The sequence below is a fragment of the Engystomops pustulosus genome, chromosome 6 (assembly GCF_040894005.1).
Source record: "Engystomops pustulosus chromosome 6, aEngPut4.maternal, whole genome shotgun sequence".
NCBI lineage: Eukaryota > Metazoa > Chordata > Amphibia > Anura > Leptodactylidae > Engystomops > Engystomops pustulosus.
The window spans coordinates 157,381,329-157,401,408 of NC_092416.1; the positions used below are offsets into that span (position 1 = coordinate 157,381,329).

Below are 20,080 nucleotides of genomic sequence, written 5' to 3' on the forward strand. Positions count from 1 at the left end.
GAACCTTAAAGTACCAATCATATGGCCATGTGTGGTCCAGGAAGTCCATGTGACGGGTACATCTCCTACATTGACTGCAGCTACACTGAACTCTCTGCATTGTAGGAATCTATGAGTTATAGCCTGACTTTACTCTCCTTCACTCAGAACCTTTCAGTATGAACCAGGTGAGCCATAGTCAGGGTGGAACTCACATCATAAATCACTTTCATGTGGTTGGTCAAGTCCATGCACATGCTCAACCCCAAGATTGACATATTTGACTCTGTAATTTAAGCAACAAGGAACAAACAAATTGCTCAAAATATATTTATCTATTTAAAAAAATGGAATATGACAAAAATAATTTAAAAAAAAATGATTAATGTAAATTACTGTTTGCTCCCTCCCAGCAAACTGCATTGAGTCAGTATTTTCTCACAGCAATCACAGTTCTCTCTTCCTTCCCCTTCCCTCATGCAACCGTGAGCTGACCCCATGCTGCAAGCAAATTTCTACGGCTCATGTCTCCAGAAGGGAGGGATTAGGAGGGAACATGAAGGAGGGGGATGGGGAGAACTGAATGCATTGAGAAGATAATGACGATGACACAGGACTCTGATGTACCCATGATTTAAAGCAGTTGCTAGAAGGCTCCCTTTAAAAGGAAAATCAACAACTGAAAATAACAAAAAAACCCTAAAAAAAATTACCACGCGCCTCTTCATCTTGATCGCTGCGCTGTCCCTTGCTAGACTTGACACGTCGGGGATCACCTAGAATATAAAGTTAATAATTTGCAGCACAGAGCACGGGGACAAGATGTCCGGCATTCTGGATTGTTAATTATGCACCCCCCCCCCTCACCTCTTCTCCCATGCTAGGAGCAAGGGAGAGCAAGGTACTGTCACATAAGAGATGTGAATTTACGCCTCTTGCGTGTCATCACCTCCCTCTCCAGAATGGGAGAGGGAGGTGCCTGGGCGTGCATAATAAGTAGCACGATGCTCCAGACATCTTGTCCTTGCGCTCCGGGCTGCTAATTATAAAGGGTCAACACCAAGAGGAGTGGAGGTGAGTTTGTAGCCTTTTTTGTTTTTGTCAGTGGTATATTTCCTTTAAGAAAATGAGTCATATGAATAAAAATAATAGCTGTTTTTTTGTGACATTTCTTTTGATAAAATTTCTTTCCATTGATCTGAGCGTTACCTGATCTATTGGAGTGGACCTGTCTATATTCTACTGAGAAGAACAGCTCCTGAGCATACGTAGAACTATAGTAAAAGCCCAATAGGCAATACATTGCACGGATGCGTACATTTCTTATCTGCACATGTAGAACACATAGGGGGCTTGTCCTGTATCATGTGGAGACTGAATTAACTCTTCTTTCTATTAGTGAAACATGAAGGACTGAAGTTTGTGGAACAGGAGCTGGAGAATATCACAATTCCAGATCTTAATGGAACCGAGGGGAGTTTTACCTACAGTATAAACAAGTGAGTGCATGGTCTCTTGTGTGTATATATATACTGCTTTGTAACATTTCTACTATTATGTCTGTATATATTATTTGTATGATCATGTTCTTATACTGCCAATAGTATATATGCGATTTCACTATTGATAAGCCCTTTCTGTTAAACTCTGCACCCTTTTTGGGCAAGCTAAACAAAGCTGCTGTGGTGCACATCATGTAGGTGAGCTCGTCATGAATTAAAGAGGTTTTCATACAAAAGTAACATATGCCCTTGACTGAGAAAATGGGATAACCTCCAGATCGCTCAGGCTCTGACCATTGAGACCCGGATACATACTGTATCCATACTGTATCCTGATACGAAACTCCAAGGGTCCAGCTGAAGACAACCTAATTTGGAGGTTTTTATGGTCTATTTCTTACGGTTCAATGGAGCATGGGCCCCTACAACCAGGGCCGGCACCAGCACTTTGCATACCTGGGAAAGTGACGGGGCCCAAAGCTCCTGGGGGAAGGAGGCCCACATTAGGCTGTACATAAGGAATCCATGGGGGTCTTTATGTAAAATAACCATGAGGGGGCTGTTTAGGATGATAAACTAGGGAATATTTTAGAGAACAGGAGACTGTTTGTTTTTGTTTCCAAATTTTGTATGCCGCCAAATGAGTTCACTGCAAAGGGGCCCACTGAGGCTCTGTCGCCCAGGGGCCTACTGCAACCTGGAGCCGACCCTGCCTAGAACAGTTTTATCTGGTGGGCCCAAGTCCATCACTGTTTCCAGAAATTAGTAATCTGTAAGTCTCCTTCATGAACCTAATGAATCTGCCCCATTATATTATAAATGGCTGTTCTCTTGTTTCCTTCTCTCTTCCGCAGTGTCCGTGTCACACATTTACAGCTTTCGCAGTCCGATTTGTTGTTTAAGCCAAATAGACAACTGGTGTTAGATATTAATAACGCGTCTATCAGCCTCAATTTCCATAGGAAACTTCTCTATTGGCTCTTGTAAGTATTTTCCTCATTCTATCCCTAGTGTTACACAGGTCCCATATACTTTACCTTAATAACACATTGATGGATTGTCTTCTTCAGCTACGACGTGGGGACAATCAACGCCTCAGCGGAGGGAGTGCACATTAAAACCGATCTGGACCTCACCAAAGATTCAAAAGGGCGCTTAAAAATTTCCAATATGACGTGTAATGCATCTATCAACAGAATGAGGGCCGGATTCAGCGGGACACTTAAGTAAGTTCACTAAGAAAACATTTTAAGGAAATTATAAGTTGCCGTAAATTCTCAATAAGAACTGCCAAAAAATGCCTAATTTTGTTTCTATAGAAAAGCACCATAAAGGTTATTATATGGGATTGCCTTGGTCTTGGCTCCCTCTATAGGCAAGAGAGGAGAGCTGCTATACACTGCTAAAAACCATGTAAAACCTTATAGAAACTACCTTTTTTTGTATCGTTAAAATGTTATTTAAGCTGCAAAATTGAAATACTAAAAATAAAATCATTGAATTTCTGCTATTTTTTACTATTCCCTCTAGGAAAGCAGCATATAGATATATGGGGCCTAAAATTGCACCATTAAACACTATGACCAGGGTCGGATCCAGCTCCAGGCATTCCGGACAAGTGCCGGGGGCCCAGAGCTGCTGGTGGGGGCCCACATGACCGAATCTCAGGGTAGAATATAACCATGTGGGGCTGTATATAATTACACTATGAGGGGCCTATATATAATAGAACCCATGCAGGGGGCTATATAATATAATAATATAATTTAACTATGAGGTGGTTTTTTGGATGATAAACTGGGGCAAATTTTAGGGAATGTTTTAGTTTCTGTATTCTTAATGCCACTATGTGAGTTCACTACAAAGGGGCCCACTCAGGCTCTGTCACCCAGGGGTCTACTGAAACCTGCAGCCGGCCCTGACTTTGACCTGTCCTTCCAAAAACAAGCATATATATCTACTAATGGAAACAAGGAGAGGTTTATTAGTAGAGCCTGAGAGCTAAACTGTTCTAGTTGCTCATGGCAACAAATCAGAGCTCAGATCTCATTTTGTAAACTGCTGTGGGAGAATGAAAGCTGAGCTCTGATTGGTGCCCATGAACTAGAACAGTTTTGCTTTCCAAAACTTTGATTGATCTCTTTCCTAGTGTTTTTGGTGTGCAATGGTCTTAAAAAACAAAAAATGGATTATTTGAACAGGCCAGTTATTTAGAGGTTAAATATCAACATTAATGTCAAATCACACTGGGCTCAATGGCTGAAAATCCCACCGATCATCAACACAAGGAATCCTAAGCTCCCATCCATTATTGCTGTGTCCACACTGATCACAGCCACAAACTGGCCACTTATTCGACTGATGCTTTGTAAAACTTACTCTAACTGCAGCCATACAGTGATGAGGAACAGGGGAGCCCTTCTCATGATTTGTAGGATTTAAAGTACAACATTTATCATAATTTATCCTATGGAAAACCATTTTTAATCCCTGTCAAAAGATGTTTTTAAGTGCAGTGAGTCCAGATGTAGCTACAGGTGCAGAGCAGCTCCTGGATTCCTGCATATTGTTGCCAGATGTGATCATACAGACCATACACATAGATAACAGAACATAGGTCATATCTATACTATACACATAGATAACAGAATATAGGTCATCTCTATACCATACCCATAGATAACAGAACATAGGTCATATCTATACCATACCCATAGATAACAGAACATAGGTCATATCTATACGATACCCATAGATAACAGAACATAGGTCATATTTATACCATACCCATAGATAACAGAACATAGGTCATATCTATACCATACCCATAGATAACAGAACATAGGTCATATCTATACCATACACATAGATAACAGAACATAGGTCATATCTATACCATACACATAGATAACAGAATATAGGTCATATCTATACCATACACATAGATAACAGAACATAGGTCATATCTATACCATACCCATAGATAACAGAACATAGGTCATATCTATACCATACACATAGATAACAGAACATAGGTCATATCTATACCATACACATAGATAACAGAATATAGGTCATATCTATACTATACCCATAGATAACAGAACATAGGTCATATCTATACCATACACATAGATAACAGAACATAGGACATATCTATACCATACCCATAGATAATAGAACATAGGTCATATCTATACCATACACATAGATAACAGAATATAGGTCATATCTATACTATACCCATAGATAACAGAACATAGGTCATATCTATACCATACACATAGATAACAGAACATAGGTCACATCTATACTATACCCATAGATAACAGAACATAGGTCATATCTATACCATACCCATAGATAACAGAACATAGGTCATATCTATACCATACACATAGATAACAGAATATAGGTCATATCTATACTATACCCATAGATAACAGAACATAGGTCATATCTATACCATACACATAGATAACAGAACATAGGTCACATCTATACTATACCCATAGATAACAGAACATAGGTCATATCTATACCATACCCATAGATAACAGAACATAGGTCGTATCTATACCATACCTATAGATAACAGAATATAGGTCATATGTATACCATACACATAGATAACATAACAGAGGTCATCTCTATACCATACCCATAGATAACAGAACATAGGTCACATAAAGCGACCACATAAATATCCAATATAATTATTCAACATACAGTTGTGCCATTTCCACATATATCTTGTTCTTACCTACTCTGGTTCCTTTCATTTCAGGAGGGTCTATGACTTTCTTGCTTCCTTTATAACAACAGGAATGAGGTTTCTAGTAAACCAGCAGGTAAGTACACGTGTTGAATGTCAATGATCCCTATCAAAGTAGTATCAACATTTTCTGTGGTATTATTCTTAATGTGGCCATATACATAAAGCAAACACTGGCCAAACACACTAAATTTGGCATCTCCGGTTGGCCATCTTATATGGCGCCCATGCATAGATCTGTATGTGGGCAGTCTTTTTTTTGCTCTCATTACATGGAAGCGGATACTTGGGGGTCCGGATCTGTTGTTTGAGGTCTAAGAACAGCATGTAGCCTTAGATTTTGCCTTTCCAACTTTTCACTCATTTTTGGAAATATGGATATTGTATATTGACTTTGTTAGATAGATAAGTCACTTCCAAAAGGAGACTTTCAGCGATAATTCTACTCTGTCTATTGAGAACACGTGGGAATCCCCAGCAGATTGTTGTTTACAATGGAGGAAATGTATCCTCCAATAATCTCCCTTAGTATTTTAGCTATCGGTGAAAATCCAACCAGATATCCAGAATGAAATAAAGCTATACCCATTGATATTCTATATCACTGTGGCCAAAGATGTATAATATAGGGTTAAATAGGATAAAGGGGTAAGCAAACATTAATATGAACATTTGTCCTTATCCCGTATGTATTTTAGAATGCAGAGTCCCCATAATAATAGCTGATGTTCTGTTACAGATCTGCCCAGCACTGAGGCATGCTGGGATGGTCCTGCTAAATTCTCTGCTTAACACTATTCCCGGTGAGTAGAAAGCCATTAATGTTACATAGTCGAAAGCTTCATGTGTGCTAAAATTCTGGATTTTAATACATTATAGATGTTAGCATTGGATCATAATGTCCATAACTGCAGTCATTGCTGATTCCCTTACTGTAGATAACACCAGTAATGTCTCCTACTGTAGATGAGAGCAGTGAGTCCCATATTTTAGATAACAGCAGTAATCCACTACCCTAGATAACAGAGATAACAGCAATGCCCATAGATACTAACATCAATGTCTCTACTGTAGATATCAGCAATAATGTCCTCTACTCATGTAACAGCAGTAATCCACTGCCATAGATAATAGCAGTAATGTACTCTTCTGTATATAACAGCAGGAATATACCCTTCTGTATATAACAGCAGCAATTTCCCCCATTTATGTAACAGAAGTAATTATATAATCTGCTTTGTGACCGCTATAAAAATTAATAGAAAATGACATGACTTCTATTTTCGAGTATAATATTAATATTTTAAGGCTTTTATTGAACATTATATGAGGTTCTCTCCCCTACAATAACTCTTTATGTCATCCTATCCACTTGCCATACCACAAACCCTGAGATGGCTGCATTGTGAATTGTGGTGTTTGCCTTTGGCATCTAGGAAGATTTTTTTATATTTCTTTTATCTTTGCAGTAAAGAAAACAGTGGATGATTACATCGGCATTGACTATTCCCTCCTGAGCGATCCTGATGTGTCAGAGGACAGCCTAGATATGGATTTTAGGGTAAGTATATGAGAGCCATTGAGGATCATTTACTAAGGGCCCGATTCGCGGTTTCCTGACGTGTTACCCGAATATTTCCGATTTGCGCCGATTTCCCCTGAATTGCCCCGGGAATTTGGCGCACGCGATCAGATTGTGGCACATCGGCGCTGGCATGCACGCGACGGAAATCGGGGGGGCATGGCCGAACGAAAACCCGCCACCTGGTGGATGTTGGAGGAACTGCCTTGATGAATCCCGGCCGGACCTTAATCCACCGCAGAGAACGCGCCGCTGGATCGCGAATGGACCGGGTAAGAAAATCTGCCCCATTGTGTGCCCCTGTGTAAAATGGTAGACATGTGGAAGTCCAGTATGGACCCGTAGAACATTACCAAACTGTATTTTTACAGAATCCCTTTAGTAGACATTACTCCTGGCTGACCTCGGAAAGTTTTTCTAGTAAACATTGCCACTACTTGACTTAGTAAACCAATGTTGATCAAAAGGGATACATTGGGGGTCATTTACTAAGGGCCCGAATCGCGTTTTTACGTCGGGTTACCCCGAATTTTACCGTTTTGCGCCGATTTTCTGGCATGCACGCAACGGAAATCGGGGGCATGGCCGTCGGAAAACCCGTCGGGTTTTGACACGCATTTACCTGCACCCGGCCTGGCTTGGTGAACTTCAGTGAACTCCGACGGAATTCAGCGCAGCAGCGACACCTAGTGGACATCGGGGGGAACTACCTTAGTGGATCCCCGGAAGACCCGAATCTTCCGCAGAGAACACGCCGCTGGATCGCGAATGGACGGGGTAAGTAAATCTGCCCCATTATCTTCTGCCCATTCATGGTCTGTTCTCTGTGTCTGGTCATGTATCAGCTCTACTAAAGTTGTTTCCTATTACTTTTAGGGAATGTTCTACTCATTAAATGCTGAGAACGACACAATCCCCAACACATCCCCCGCACTCCAAATAAAGCAGAATGAACGTATGGTCTACATCGCTCTGTCCGAATATTTTTTTGATTCGGCAATGTATGCCTATTACAAATCAAACGTCCTCAGTTTGGAAATTGAAAACGAACAGGTAAGTGTCTTTTTGTGTCTATATATGTACTAATTTGAGCACAAGGTAGAAACTCTAGTGCTTAAATGGGTTGTCCCAAATAATCACTTTACCCCCCACCAGGTGACACGATGGATGACTGTGAACCGCTCCATTTATGATTTACCTGTCCCTTTATATCATAATTGTAAAGTTATAGTGATTTTACCAAAGAATTATATGTGAATCCCCCTTTAAAAACAAACAGAACAATGGCCATATTGTGCTCCTCACCCTTTTCTTCGCATTTTCAGTTCTGAAAGTGTTTGACAAAAATCTTTCTCACTAAAGGTGAAGCGGGTGGAGACTAATGTCTGTCAGTCTATGCCCTCAGACTGAGGCCAGTTAGCTTGCCCACAGATCCCATAATGCCTTGTGTCCTCTGTCAAAGTAATCTAGCATTAAATTCCTTTAGTTTCCCACAAGTAAATCCACTGTACTCTGCACCCTGCACATACAGCATGTATATGCAGGGAACATGTAATAAGTGGAAGAAATCATAAGTAAACCAATTACATGAAGTCTGTAGCCTGTGCTGTGTGACCACTAAGGGTTAATAGTTTATCTGCATAGAACTGATACTGCTAATGACAAAGTGGGGGAGGGGAGCAGAATGAGGTGCAGAGAGAGACAGAGAAAGTTCTATGGAATCACAGACTGTGGCAGAGGGACTGATAGAGAACAGGGGAGATCTTGTGCCTCACTTGTGCCTCACTATTCTGTGCAGGAGACATCTGTATCCACTGTTCTGAACACATCCAGCTCTGCTACATACACAGAGAGAGAGAGCTCTATCACATGACCACCTCCTCTATGAGCAGCAGCCCCTCCCCTTTCTTCAGACCAAAAGATAAACAAACGATAAACAAAGTACGGACTCCAGGGCTTATCAGCACAGGCAGATGAAGCAGCTATTACAGCAATGCAGTATCTGAGGTATATAGTAAGGAAACTGCTGCACATAAGTAACAAAGATAATAGGCAAAGTTGTTGTACATCCCAAGAGCTATTGATATGTGGAAAAAAAACCTTTACAATTACTCTTACATCTCTATGGGACTGACAGTATTTGCCAAGTGTGTTCCATAAGTGGCCATTGCCAGTGATCAGATCAGAAACTTATTACCTGTTAAAAAAGAAAAACCCCTTCACCATAAAATCTATAGATCTGAAATATATGTTATAGCCTAGTAATAAAGCAGTCCCATATGACCTGCTTCTGTTACTTGTAACGTATGGGATGTTCTGTGATTTAATGTGATCTGTCATGCAGATGCCTAAAGACTTGGAAGTCCTGCTGCGGACATCATATTTCGGAAGTCTCATGCTTCTGGTAAGAAGATTTTAACACTTTGTAGGCTTTATTTCACAAGTGTACTAGAAGTGGTGCTATGTTCTGTTAGGGCTCCTTTGTATTGTAAACTATTAGTGTTATTATGTAAAGTGTAGTAGTAGTAGTGCTTCTATATACCGTGCACTACTAACTCTACTATGTACTATAAGTGCTAATATGTACTATTAGTGTTCCTGTCTTTTATGGGTGATGCTATATACTGGGGCAAATTTACTTACCCGGTCCATTCGCGTTCCAGCGGCGGCTTCTCCGCTCTGGATTCGGGTCCGGCCGGGATTTAATAAGGTAGTTCTTCCGCCGTCCACCAGGTGGCGCTGCTGCGCTGAAAGTAAACTCATCGCGCCGGAATGCACCGAGCTGGACCAGGTGAAGGTAAGCGGTCCTTATGCGACACATTTTCGGTTTTTAAATGCGGCGGTTTTTCCGAATACGTCGGGTTTTCGTTCGGCCACGCCCCCCGATTTCCGTCGCGCGCATGCCAGCGCCGATGCGCCACAATCCGATCGCGTGCGCCAAAATCCCAGGGCAATTTAAGTACAAGCGGCGCAAAACGGAAATATTCGGGTAACACGTCGGGAAAACGCGAATCGGGCCCTTAATAAATGACCCCCACTGTGTACTATTAGCATTACTTTCTACTATTAGTGCTACTATGTACTTTTTACTGTTGGGGTTACTTTTTCTAATGTTATTGCTACTATATACTGTTTAATAGCTGTATTCCTTTCTACTATTATTGCTACTTTGTACTGTACTACTAGTGTTACTTTCTTCTATTAGTGCTTCCTATATGCACTGTGTAGTATTAGTGTTATGTTTTTCACTATTAGTGCTACTATACACTGTGTACTATTTGTCTTAGTTTCTACTAATAGTGCTACTAAACACCATGTACTATAAGTATTTCTTTCTGCTATTAGTGTTACTATGTACTGTATACCATAGGTGTTACTTTTCTTCTTTTAAGACTACTATACACTGTATATTATTAGTCTTACTTTCAACTATTAGTGCTTTTTTATACCAGTTACCAGTCCTGTAATGTGTTCTTGAATACTGTATTGATATTTTTGCTACATAAATCACTATGTTCTATTAATGGCTACTGCCTCAACATATTACAGTGGTGATTTTTGCAAAACTATCATCTGCAATTACAATATGGAAATAAGGGAAAGACATTATTATTACTACATTCCTGCAGCTGATCCCAATCAGTGTATGGGCCTAGTGTTAGATAACATCAAGCAAAAATGGTAGTGCTGCACTACAGATGGTAGTATGCATAGAAATCGCTCCACATACGGTAGGTATTCACATTGTAGAATTGTATACATTGTATAGCTGTGGTAAATTTACATGTGATAACTCTCAATACTGTTTTTTTGCTATTATTGCAGGACCCATCTGTGGCAGAGGCCCCCATGAAACTAGACCTGCGTGTCTCTACCCCTCCACGATTTACCATAAAGCCAACCGGAACCAGTGTATCGGTGAACGCCATACTGAACATCTACTTGATTCCGGAAAAGCAGCCCCCGGTGCAGCTGAGCAGCATGACAATGGTAGGCCTTCCAGGTTCCATTGACATCTATGGAGCCCAGAGCCCCTCAGTCATATTTGCATAATTTTTTAAACCTTTTTTTTATAAAAACAAGGACTTAAGAAACTAAAATAAGAGTGGATCCTGACAGAGGGGGTATACACCAGTAGGTCAGTGTGCTTGGTTTACAACCCTTCATCCTGGTGGTAGATGTCCTTTAAAGCCTTTTTGTCAAAGAAGTGTCTAAAAGACAGTTTTTTGTGTTAAACTGTTGAAAACATATTGGTTTTGAATGAAAACTTATTTAATAATCATACTCACTGGTTTGATCTCTTGTCGCTTGGGCATTGCACCTCTAGTCACCAGTTCCACTGCTCTCATTTAGCTGAGCTGAGCTTGTGCTGTATAAACCACACGATATGTACCTTATATACTCGAGTATAAGCCTAGTTTTTCAGCACAAAAAATGTTCTGAAAAACCCAAACTCGGCTTATACTCGAGTCAAAAAAATAAATATATCTAAACTTACCTTTCCGGCGACCTCTGTATATCTTCGATCTGTCCGGCAGCGGCGGCAGGCTATATGCACTGGGGCAGGGGCTGGCAGGCTATATGCACTGGGGCAGGGGCTGGCAGGCTATATGCACTGGGGCAGGGGCTGGCTGGCTATATACTGGGGGGCTGTGACCAATGCATTTCCCACCTTCGGCTTATACTCGAGTCAATAGGTTTTCCCAGTATTTTGTGGTAAAATTAGAGGCCTCGGCTTATACTCGGGTCAGCTTATACTCGAGTATATACGGTAATTAATCACTGGCCTCAGTGGTCATGTTCCATTGAGGCTAGTGAATGGCTGCAATAGTCAACACATCATTGCGAAAGCCATGCTAAGCACGGGATCCATGTTATATACCCTGCCACAGACTCTGCCATAAATTGGATTCATATCATTCATATAAAAAAATGGCTTCCAATCATTTATGTCTCCCCAGGAATCACGCCTGAATGCTAGGGTGACGCTGAAGAGAACCACTCTTCAGGTTCAGCTGGATCTCAAGAGGTAAGTTACCTGTAATACCATTTATCTGTTCCCTAGTCCACAGCCTTCTAATGGAGTTGAATTACATTAATTAATTCATAACCTTATTAATTACCTGCAGGTTCAGAATATATTCTAACAAGTCGGCACTGGAGTCTCTGGCAGTAAGTTAAATACTTTACGTATATATATATATATATATATATATATATATATATATATATATATTGTATATGTTTATATTTTTATAGTAACTCACATTTGTATTACAGCTCATACCCTTACAAGGCCCCTTAAAGACCCTTCTACAGTTGGCAGTGATGCCCGTCCTCAATGGTAAGTTGTGGCTAGTGTATTATCCGGCTATCTATGAGAATGACAAGTTTTTAATATTTGTGTGAAATGTGTTCTGCAGAGAGAACAAAGAGAGGTGTCAGCATACCTCTACCAGAGGGACTGGATTTTACTCGGGAGACAACTACCCACCATGCTGTAAGTTGTAGTACTCATGTTAAGAGGAGAAAAGGTGAACTTATGTATAGGCTTATGTCATTTGGAACAAGATTTGTTAGTAAAAGAAGAATAAATCCTGACAGGACTCCTAGGAGAGACAGTGATAGTCCTGATTACCCCGCCCACACACAATAACTTACAGTAAGAGTCCTGATTACCTTGCCCACACACAGTAACTTACAGTTATAGTCCTGATTGACAATGAGAGTCCTAGTTACCACACACAGTGATTAAACAGTGAGAGTCCTGATTACTCCACCTACACACAGTGATTGACAGTGAGAGTCCTGATTACTTCCCCCACACAGTGATTGACAGTGAGAGTCCTGATTACCCCACACACACACAGTGATTGACAGTGAGAGTCCTGATTACTTCCCCCACTCACAGTGATTGACAGTGAGAGCCCTGATTACTCCACCCACACACAGTGATTGATAGTGAAAATATTAATGACTCCGCCCACATACAAAGATCAACAATGGTAGTCCTGATTACTCGGCCCACACACAGTGATTGACAGTGAGAGTCCTGATTACCCACCCACACACAGTGATTGACAATGAGAGTCCTGTTTACCCCTCCCGCACACAGTGATTGACAGGAAAAGTCTGGATTACCCCTCTCATGCACAGGGGCTGACAGTGAGAGTCCTGATTACTTCCCCCACACACAGTGATTGACAGTGAGAGTCCTGATTACCCCACACACACACAGTGATTGACAGTGAGAGTCCTGATTACTTCCCCCACACACAGTGATTGACAGCAAGAGTCCTGATTACCTGTCCCACACACAGTGATTGACAGTGAGAGTCCTGATTACTTCCCCCAGTCACAGTGATTGAAAGTGAGAGTCTGTATTACTCCACCCACACACAGTGATTGATAGTGAAAATATTAATGACTCCGCCCACATACAAAGATCAACAATGGTAGTCGTGATTACTTTGCTCACACCCAGTGATTGACGGTGAGAGTCCTGATTACCCCACACACACACAGTGATTAACAGTGAGAAGTGGCGATTAAAGGGGTTGTCCACTTTCAGATAATTCAAATAATTGATATTATTTGTGAAAGGAAAAGTTATACATTTATCCAATATACTTCCTGTATCAATTTCTCCGGGTTTCCTGGATCTCTGCTTGCTTTCTTGCTATAGAAAGCTTCTATTTTTACTTCCAGTGGATAGAAATCTTTCCATCATCTTGTGATGGACAAGCAGGTGCTCAAGTGGAAGTAAAAATAGAAGCTTTCTATAAAAGTACAGCAAGCAGAGATCTAGAAAACCAAGAGGAATTGATACAGAAAGTATATTGGAAATTTGTACAACTTCTCATTACACAAACCATATCAGTTATTTGCTGAAAGTGGACAACCCCTTCAACCCGCCCAAAAAAATTGTGATTGGCAGGAGAGTTTTAATTACCCCACCCACACAAAGTGATTGACAGTTAGCCTGCCTTAGAAGCCCGGTCTGGATAGAACAGAAAATTTCTTCAGACATATATTTGAGGCGATTTTATTCTTGTCTAAGTTTTACTATTCTTCTCTCTAGGGTTTTATTCTCATTGGTGGTGATTTGCACTTCTCCATGAGTCTCCGGGAAGTCATTGACAAATATCGTCCAGCCCCAACTGGCACCCCAGAAACAACCCAAGGGACCAACAATGCTATCTGAGATCCATAATATCATGACCATCCTCGATGGCTTCTAGAGGTTCATCTAAGAGATAGTTCTGTGTGAGGGTATCACAAATCTAAGGTGTCAAGTTTAAAGACATCATAAAACTCACCCAAACCAGTACCACAGTATAGAGGACTTCCCCATGGATGTGGTTAGACTATAAAAGGGCCCCGCTATGAGGTCGCTATCTTCCAGAGAAACCTCATGTCTCGTGATCAAGTAGAAACAGATCCAGAGAACCACTTATTGCTACCAAACTGAGGACTATTTAACGATCCTAAACTGAAATCAATCACTTGAGGAATTTACCGATTGAAGATCAAAGGGAAAATCTGTTTAACACGTGTGAATAATCTTATAACAATCCTTAACTAACATGTAACATACAGAATACTGACAGTCTGGAGATGCGGAGCTCTGATTTAGGAGGAAAGTCCTCAAGGACCTGTTTTTAGAGAAATGACTGAACATATGAACGCTTCTCCAGACTTGTCTTCTAGCACCAGGTCAGCCGTATGAAAAATAAAGAAATATTCAACATTTTGTAATTTGTAGATATGGTCAGAACTTTTGTGTGTGTAAGACAACATACAGTATATATCAGTTCCAAAGGTCCTACCTCTATCTCTAGAACAGGCATTAAAAGACTAGTTTACTTAGTTTAGTTTATTGGGCAACTCGTGTTAACTTTTATGGGAGTTTCAAGTAGGGCCACACAGGTGTACCAGGTACCATATACACTAACCATATAGCCTGGGAAGTGTCTAGGTCCAGAGAAATCTTAATAAAGTGCCCTCAACCCAGGAAGCAATTAAAATGCATACACACCCCTGATTGATTATAATAATTAGGACATAACGACAAAATAACATTAAAAATATAAACCACAGTGTATGCAGCTCCATCTTAGTTTATCCAATGCGTCCCCTGAATTCATTTTAATTAAAATGTCTAAAGTTTTCCTCAAATTATAAAATATTGCCTCTGCACAGAAATACAGCACCAGCACAAAGCTCCATACAAAAATACCTCTCCAAAACTGAGCTCCGTACAGCACCAGAACCATCCTCATACCTTAAATATAACAGCATAACAATGCTCAAACCATAAATACAGCACCAGAACAATTTTTAATGCATAAATAAAGCACCAGAAGCAAGTTTCATACAGAAAGACAGCACCAGAACATACATAGAGCACCCGCTAATTTATTTACGTATATACTAAGTGGCCTATAATGAATTAATACATACAGGGGCTCATTTACTAAGGTCACACTGCGCACTTTTGACGCACTGATGCTTGACAAAGATTGATGGTGAATCGAAACGTTGCAGATTTTTGGTTTAACCTTTTTTCATCATATTGGATACTGTGGCCTTCTCTCTTTTCTTGTCTTTTGACGGACGGTACACCTTTTTCGGGGGTTAAACAGCTTGCACAGGTATTTAAGAAGTATTTGAGCTTGGATTGTGGCGCCCACGACCCTTTTTGTGGCGCAGCTGCTCTGGCTTCCATTTGACACAAATTAGGGGGCATGCCGTCGGATGGTTTGACTGATTCAGACTGAGCGCGGGATTTAACTTTTAAACTGTGTCGCAAGCCCTTTGTTTAAATTGCACTACAAAAAGATGGTGAACTCTGACCTAAGCGGGGAAGCGACACATGCAGGATATCGGGCGCGCGATCTTAGTGAATCGCTGCACGCAGCATCATAGATGGTAAGTAAATGTGCCCCACAGTGTCCCCCTAAAGGAAATCTATCACCATGATCTACCAACTATTCATGATTTCTAGCACCGTTCTTCATGAATCTGATGCCCCCTGCTATGCTCCGACAGAGTGTACCACTTTTTTTTTTGGTGCACCTTTAACATGCAACACCATCCTGTTGGACTTTGCATGTTAAATGTGTCACATGGTCCAACCGAGCACCGGAACTCCCCCTAATTTATGTCACATGATGCTTAGTGCAGCCGCGCCACAAAACAGTCGCGTGCAACATAAATGTGGCACAGATACTTCTTAAATACCTGTTCAAGCAGTTTGCACCTAATAATATGTGCAAAGTCCGACAGAAAACTGGCGCACGGCCCTTAAATGTGCCGCATCATGCCATGTGGCTTAGTGCCCCAAAATACTGTACTGCAGTAAAGGGCTTTACAATAAAGATTACTGTACATATAGTGCCCCCTAAAGTGTCCCACACTATATAGCAACATACATATAATGCAAAGTCAATAGTGCCCTACAAAAATAGAGCCAGATGTTCCATGTCCTACTTATTTCTTGAGACTAAAAGCTAAAAAACTCATCAAGAGTTTCAACAATAGTGCACACCAGTAGAGATGAGTGGGATTCCTTTTGGGTCCGGGGGTCCGTGTGTGTTCCAATGTACCCAGACATATTGCTGGATTAGCGGGCGTGCAGCCAATCCGGCAAATTGACGCCCCTGCCTACTAGCCATAGCTGTGATTGGTCAGGGGTGTCCCTGACCTATGGACGCGAACTTAAAGTTTGGGTCCTCTCATCTCTACAAAGCAGCTATGCTAAGGATAAACAGTGAACCCTAGTGAACAGTGTCATAATATGGATAAAATAGCGGATTATCAAAAATGCACTTTATATGCTGCACACTGGGGCGTGGAGTAGCCGCGACTAGTAGCCTAATGTCCGGCTACTCCACGCCCCAGTAGCCGGAAAAAAGGGCTATCCTCACGTCCCATCCATCCACCTACCACCCCTTCTACCTTTATAGGTAGAATCGGGGTGGTAGGTTCCCTTTAAACCAAACCTTAAAAATTAAAACAACTCTCCCTGTTTCTTACTTATTGCACAAGAGCTGAAGGATCAGGGGGGATGGTGACAGTATGTTATAGTCTGTTAAGCCGGAGGACAGAGCGGCAATGGTATCCCTTGGGTTCATTAACATAATTATAAAAGTTGATATTAGAAGGAAGGAGGCCATGGATAACAAATATAAGAAGACTACACAGTCACAGTGCCTGGATCTTGACCTCGCCATACAATACAGCGCTGGTACAAGGGATGGGTGGGCGTGCCACAGCTCCGACAGACCGCCTGACAGATATGCATGTATACAAGAATTATTTGAGTATGTGCATTCAGAGAGCAGTATACATCACAATTGATATAGTAGGTAAATATTAATAGTAACAAAACAACAGTTTAACCTGCTAAAGATAATCGATAAACTTTGGGGGGTTTACAGACAACAAGACCAGATGGGGAAGGGTAGTGGGATTTAGGAAAGACCAGGTAAGGATAAAGGGAAGCAGGGGAAGGAAGGGGGAGTGAATGATGGAAACGTTACCTGCCCCGAGCCTACACTCTTGGTATATGAAGGTCGCCGCCTGCGGACAGCCAATCACGTAGAGCAGGTGTAGGCCGGAGGACAATCCAAGCGGACCAGGCGGTACCACGCATTCTGACAACCCCTTCTCCATTTTCCCAGAACATTTTGCACAGAATATGAAATGGAAGTAGAATTTGTCCCGAAGAAAAACAAATAAACAAAAAGAAGCAAAAAATTGCAGCTCCTTTAAGATGACATCCACCCCATGTTTGTTCAGTTGGTTATTATTACTAATTATATAGTATGTGTTTCATGTATCAACTACTCTATAATTACACTGGCAGTCCTGGCAGCATTGTGGTCGTCCTACATATGACGACACTGCACTTTGAAACCAATACATCCAAGCCTGGTGCTCATTATAATAATCTGTCATGTATAGTGTAGCCAATAACACAGAAAAAATGGTTTCCACGCGTGATGAGTCACATATAAATAGTAGCTACACACGACCGCAATACTCACCGCATATCACATCTTCTTTCTAGTAGTAGCCGGACTACAAACTTCTGTCTGCTTTCCACAGCAAAATTAATAGAATTGCAGAAATATGGACTGGGAGATATTCCTAGTAAAAGAGAAATTGGAATCTTGGGTTAAAAATAAAAGAAGCCCAAGTGTCATGTGTGCTCCCGCGATCCATGTCGCGGATCGCGGGTACATCTGTGCTCCGCTGTCTGCCGGTCCCCGTCTCCCTGCCCTCACTTACCTCTCCTGGCTCCTGTCTTTGCTCCCGCTCCCAGCGTGTAGGCCGCACGCCTGCTTGCCTGGAGTCGCGCGCTCTCACCACTAGGGGGCGCACACGGACTTCTCAAGCCTTAAAGGGCCAGCGTCCTCCTGATTGGCTCCTGCTAATCCGGCTCACCCTTATTATCCGGCACCTCCCTTCCTTCCTGGCCGGATCTTCGGCATTCTAATGGAACTTCCAAGGTTTCCACACCTCGCTCCCCACAGCGGTTCCTGCTGAAGTGATTGCTCATTAGCGTTTCCAGACGCCTCAGTGTTCCTCCAGCGTTTCCAGACGCCTCTGTGTCTCCTGTCTCCAGCGTTCCCATACGCTCCTGGTGTTCCTGTCTTCAGTCCAGCGGTGTCTCCATTCCGTGCCAGTGTCACCAGTGTTCCTCTGTGTTGCTGCTGTCATCCCAGGCTTGGACTGTTTCCTGCACATCCCTGTACCTTGGCTGCCACTGCGGGCTGCATACCATCCAGAGGGTCCACAGGTCCACAGACTATTCCCTCTGGACTCTTCCCAAAGAGACTTTTAGTTCTGTTGTCTGTGTGACCCGTTACAACAAGACTACCAGTCTAGAGTCTTAAAGGAAACTTACCTTGAGGAATCTACCAGAAGAAGTAGATGTGATGGTAGATTCCTCCTGGCTGAGAAATTAGAATGATTTTACCAAATTGGCATATGTGATTCCTCCTCTAAAAACAGAATGGTTCTATTGGGTTACTTTCTTACCAAAGTCATGGCATTCGGTTCTATCATTCAGTAATTTAGCAGCAAATCCAGTGAGGTTCCTAAAAGTACATCCCATGAATGAATGAATAAATACAGCACCAGTATGGAGTTCAATACATAAGTACAGTACTAGAACTGAGCTTCATACAGGAACACAGCACCAGGACTAATTCTGTGCACTAATATCATGAATTAGTCATGATTGCACGAAAATGACATCTTACAATAAAAATATCTAAAATGCCTCCCGACACGTCTATGAAAGCTTTTAGACTATTTTTTTAGAGCTTTTTCCCTACTCGCCCGACAAAAGGGGAGTAGTCCCATAAATGGGACGTGGTTTTGAAGAAAGTGGCATGGCCATAAGGAAATTAGCTCAAAAAGTCATGAAGCGTGCGTCAAAATGTGACACACAGTTTAGACCAGCCCCTCTCTTTATATATATATATATATATATATATATATATATATATATATATATATATATATATATATATGTGTGTGTGTGTATATGTGTGTGTGCTTCTGTAAACATATCAATGATCACACGCTGTACACTACTAAGGTGGGAGCACTGCGCCACTGGACACCATAGAGAGAAAACTTCATAGAATCCAAACAATAATTATTTTGAAAGGCAGCATACTATGCAATTATATAATTACTGCTCGGTATCACTGAAAGAAGTACAAACTGCCCCCCAGTATATAGATTGCCAAGCACATACCCTCAGTATATAGGTAGCCAAAGCACATTTCCCCCAAGTGTATTGGTGACCCGACCACACTGCCCCCCAGTATATAGGTAGCCCAGAATACTGCCCCCAGTATATAGGTAGCTCCAGAACACTGCCGCCCAGTATATAAGAAGCCCCAGGACACTTCCCCCAATATATAGGTAGTCCCATCACACTGCCCCTTACTATACAAGTAGCCCCCCAATACACTCACCCTATTATACCAGTATATAGGTAGCCCCAGCACACTCCCCCCAGTACAAAATAAATAAACCCAGTACTCACCATCCGGCTCTCCCTGTGGCTCCTCTTCTCCCGTCTTATTCAGCAGTAACGCAGGAGGAGCCAAACCTATGCACTCTACATGCACACACACTATTATGTCATGAGGTGGCATCATAGTGTGCACATGTGCAGAGCTCGCAGACCTGTCTCTAAAAAAGGGGAGAAGGGGAGCT

General features: G+C 41.7%; 1 protein-coding gene across 1 annotated transcript in view; it reads left to right on the forward strand.

Moving 5' to 3' along the window:
* Nucleotides 1-14,591, forward strand: part of PLTP (phospholipid transfer protein) — a 29,318-nt gene extending 14,727 nt beyond the window's left edge. Inside the window, exons 3-16 of the mRNA XM_072112009.1 lie at nt 1,379-1,478; nt 2,336-2,464; nt 2,552-2,707; nt 5,269-5,332; nt 5,996-6,059; nt 6,726-6,817; nt 7,715-7,891; nt 9,183-9,242; nt 10,664-10,828; nt 11,800-11,867; nt 11,968-12,010; nt 12,119-12,182; nt 12,262-12,338; nt 13,920-14,591. Coding sequence (XP_071968110.1) covers nt 1,379-1,478; nt 2,336-2,464; nt 2,552-2,707; nt 5,269-5,332; nt 5,996-6,059; nt 6,726-6,817; nt 7,715-7,891; nt 9,183-9,242; nt 10,664-10,828; nt 11,800-11,867; nt 11,968-12,010; nt 12,119-12,182; nt 12,262-12,338; nt 13,920-14,042 — 1,382 coding nt within the window. The 3' untranslated portion in view covers nt 14,043-14,591. The remainder of the gene's footprint in view (nt 1-1,378; nt 1,479-2,335; nt 2,465-2,551; nt 2,708-5,268; nt 5,333-5,995; nt 6,060-6,725; nt 6,818-7,714; nt 7,892-9,182; nt 9,243-10,663; nt 10,829-11,799; nt 11,868-11,967; nt 12,011-12,118; nt 12,183-12,261; nt 12,339-13,919) is intronic.
* Nucleotides 14,592-20,080: the final 5,489 nt, after the last annotated feature.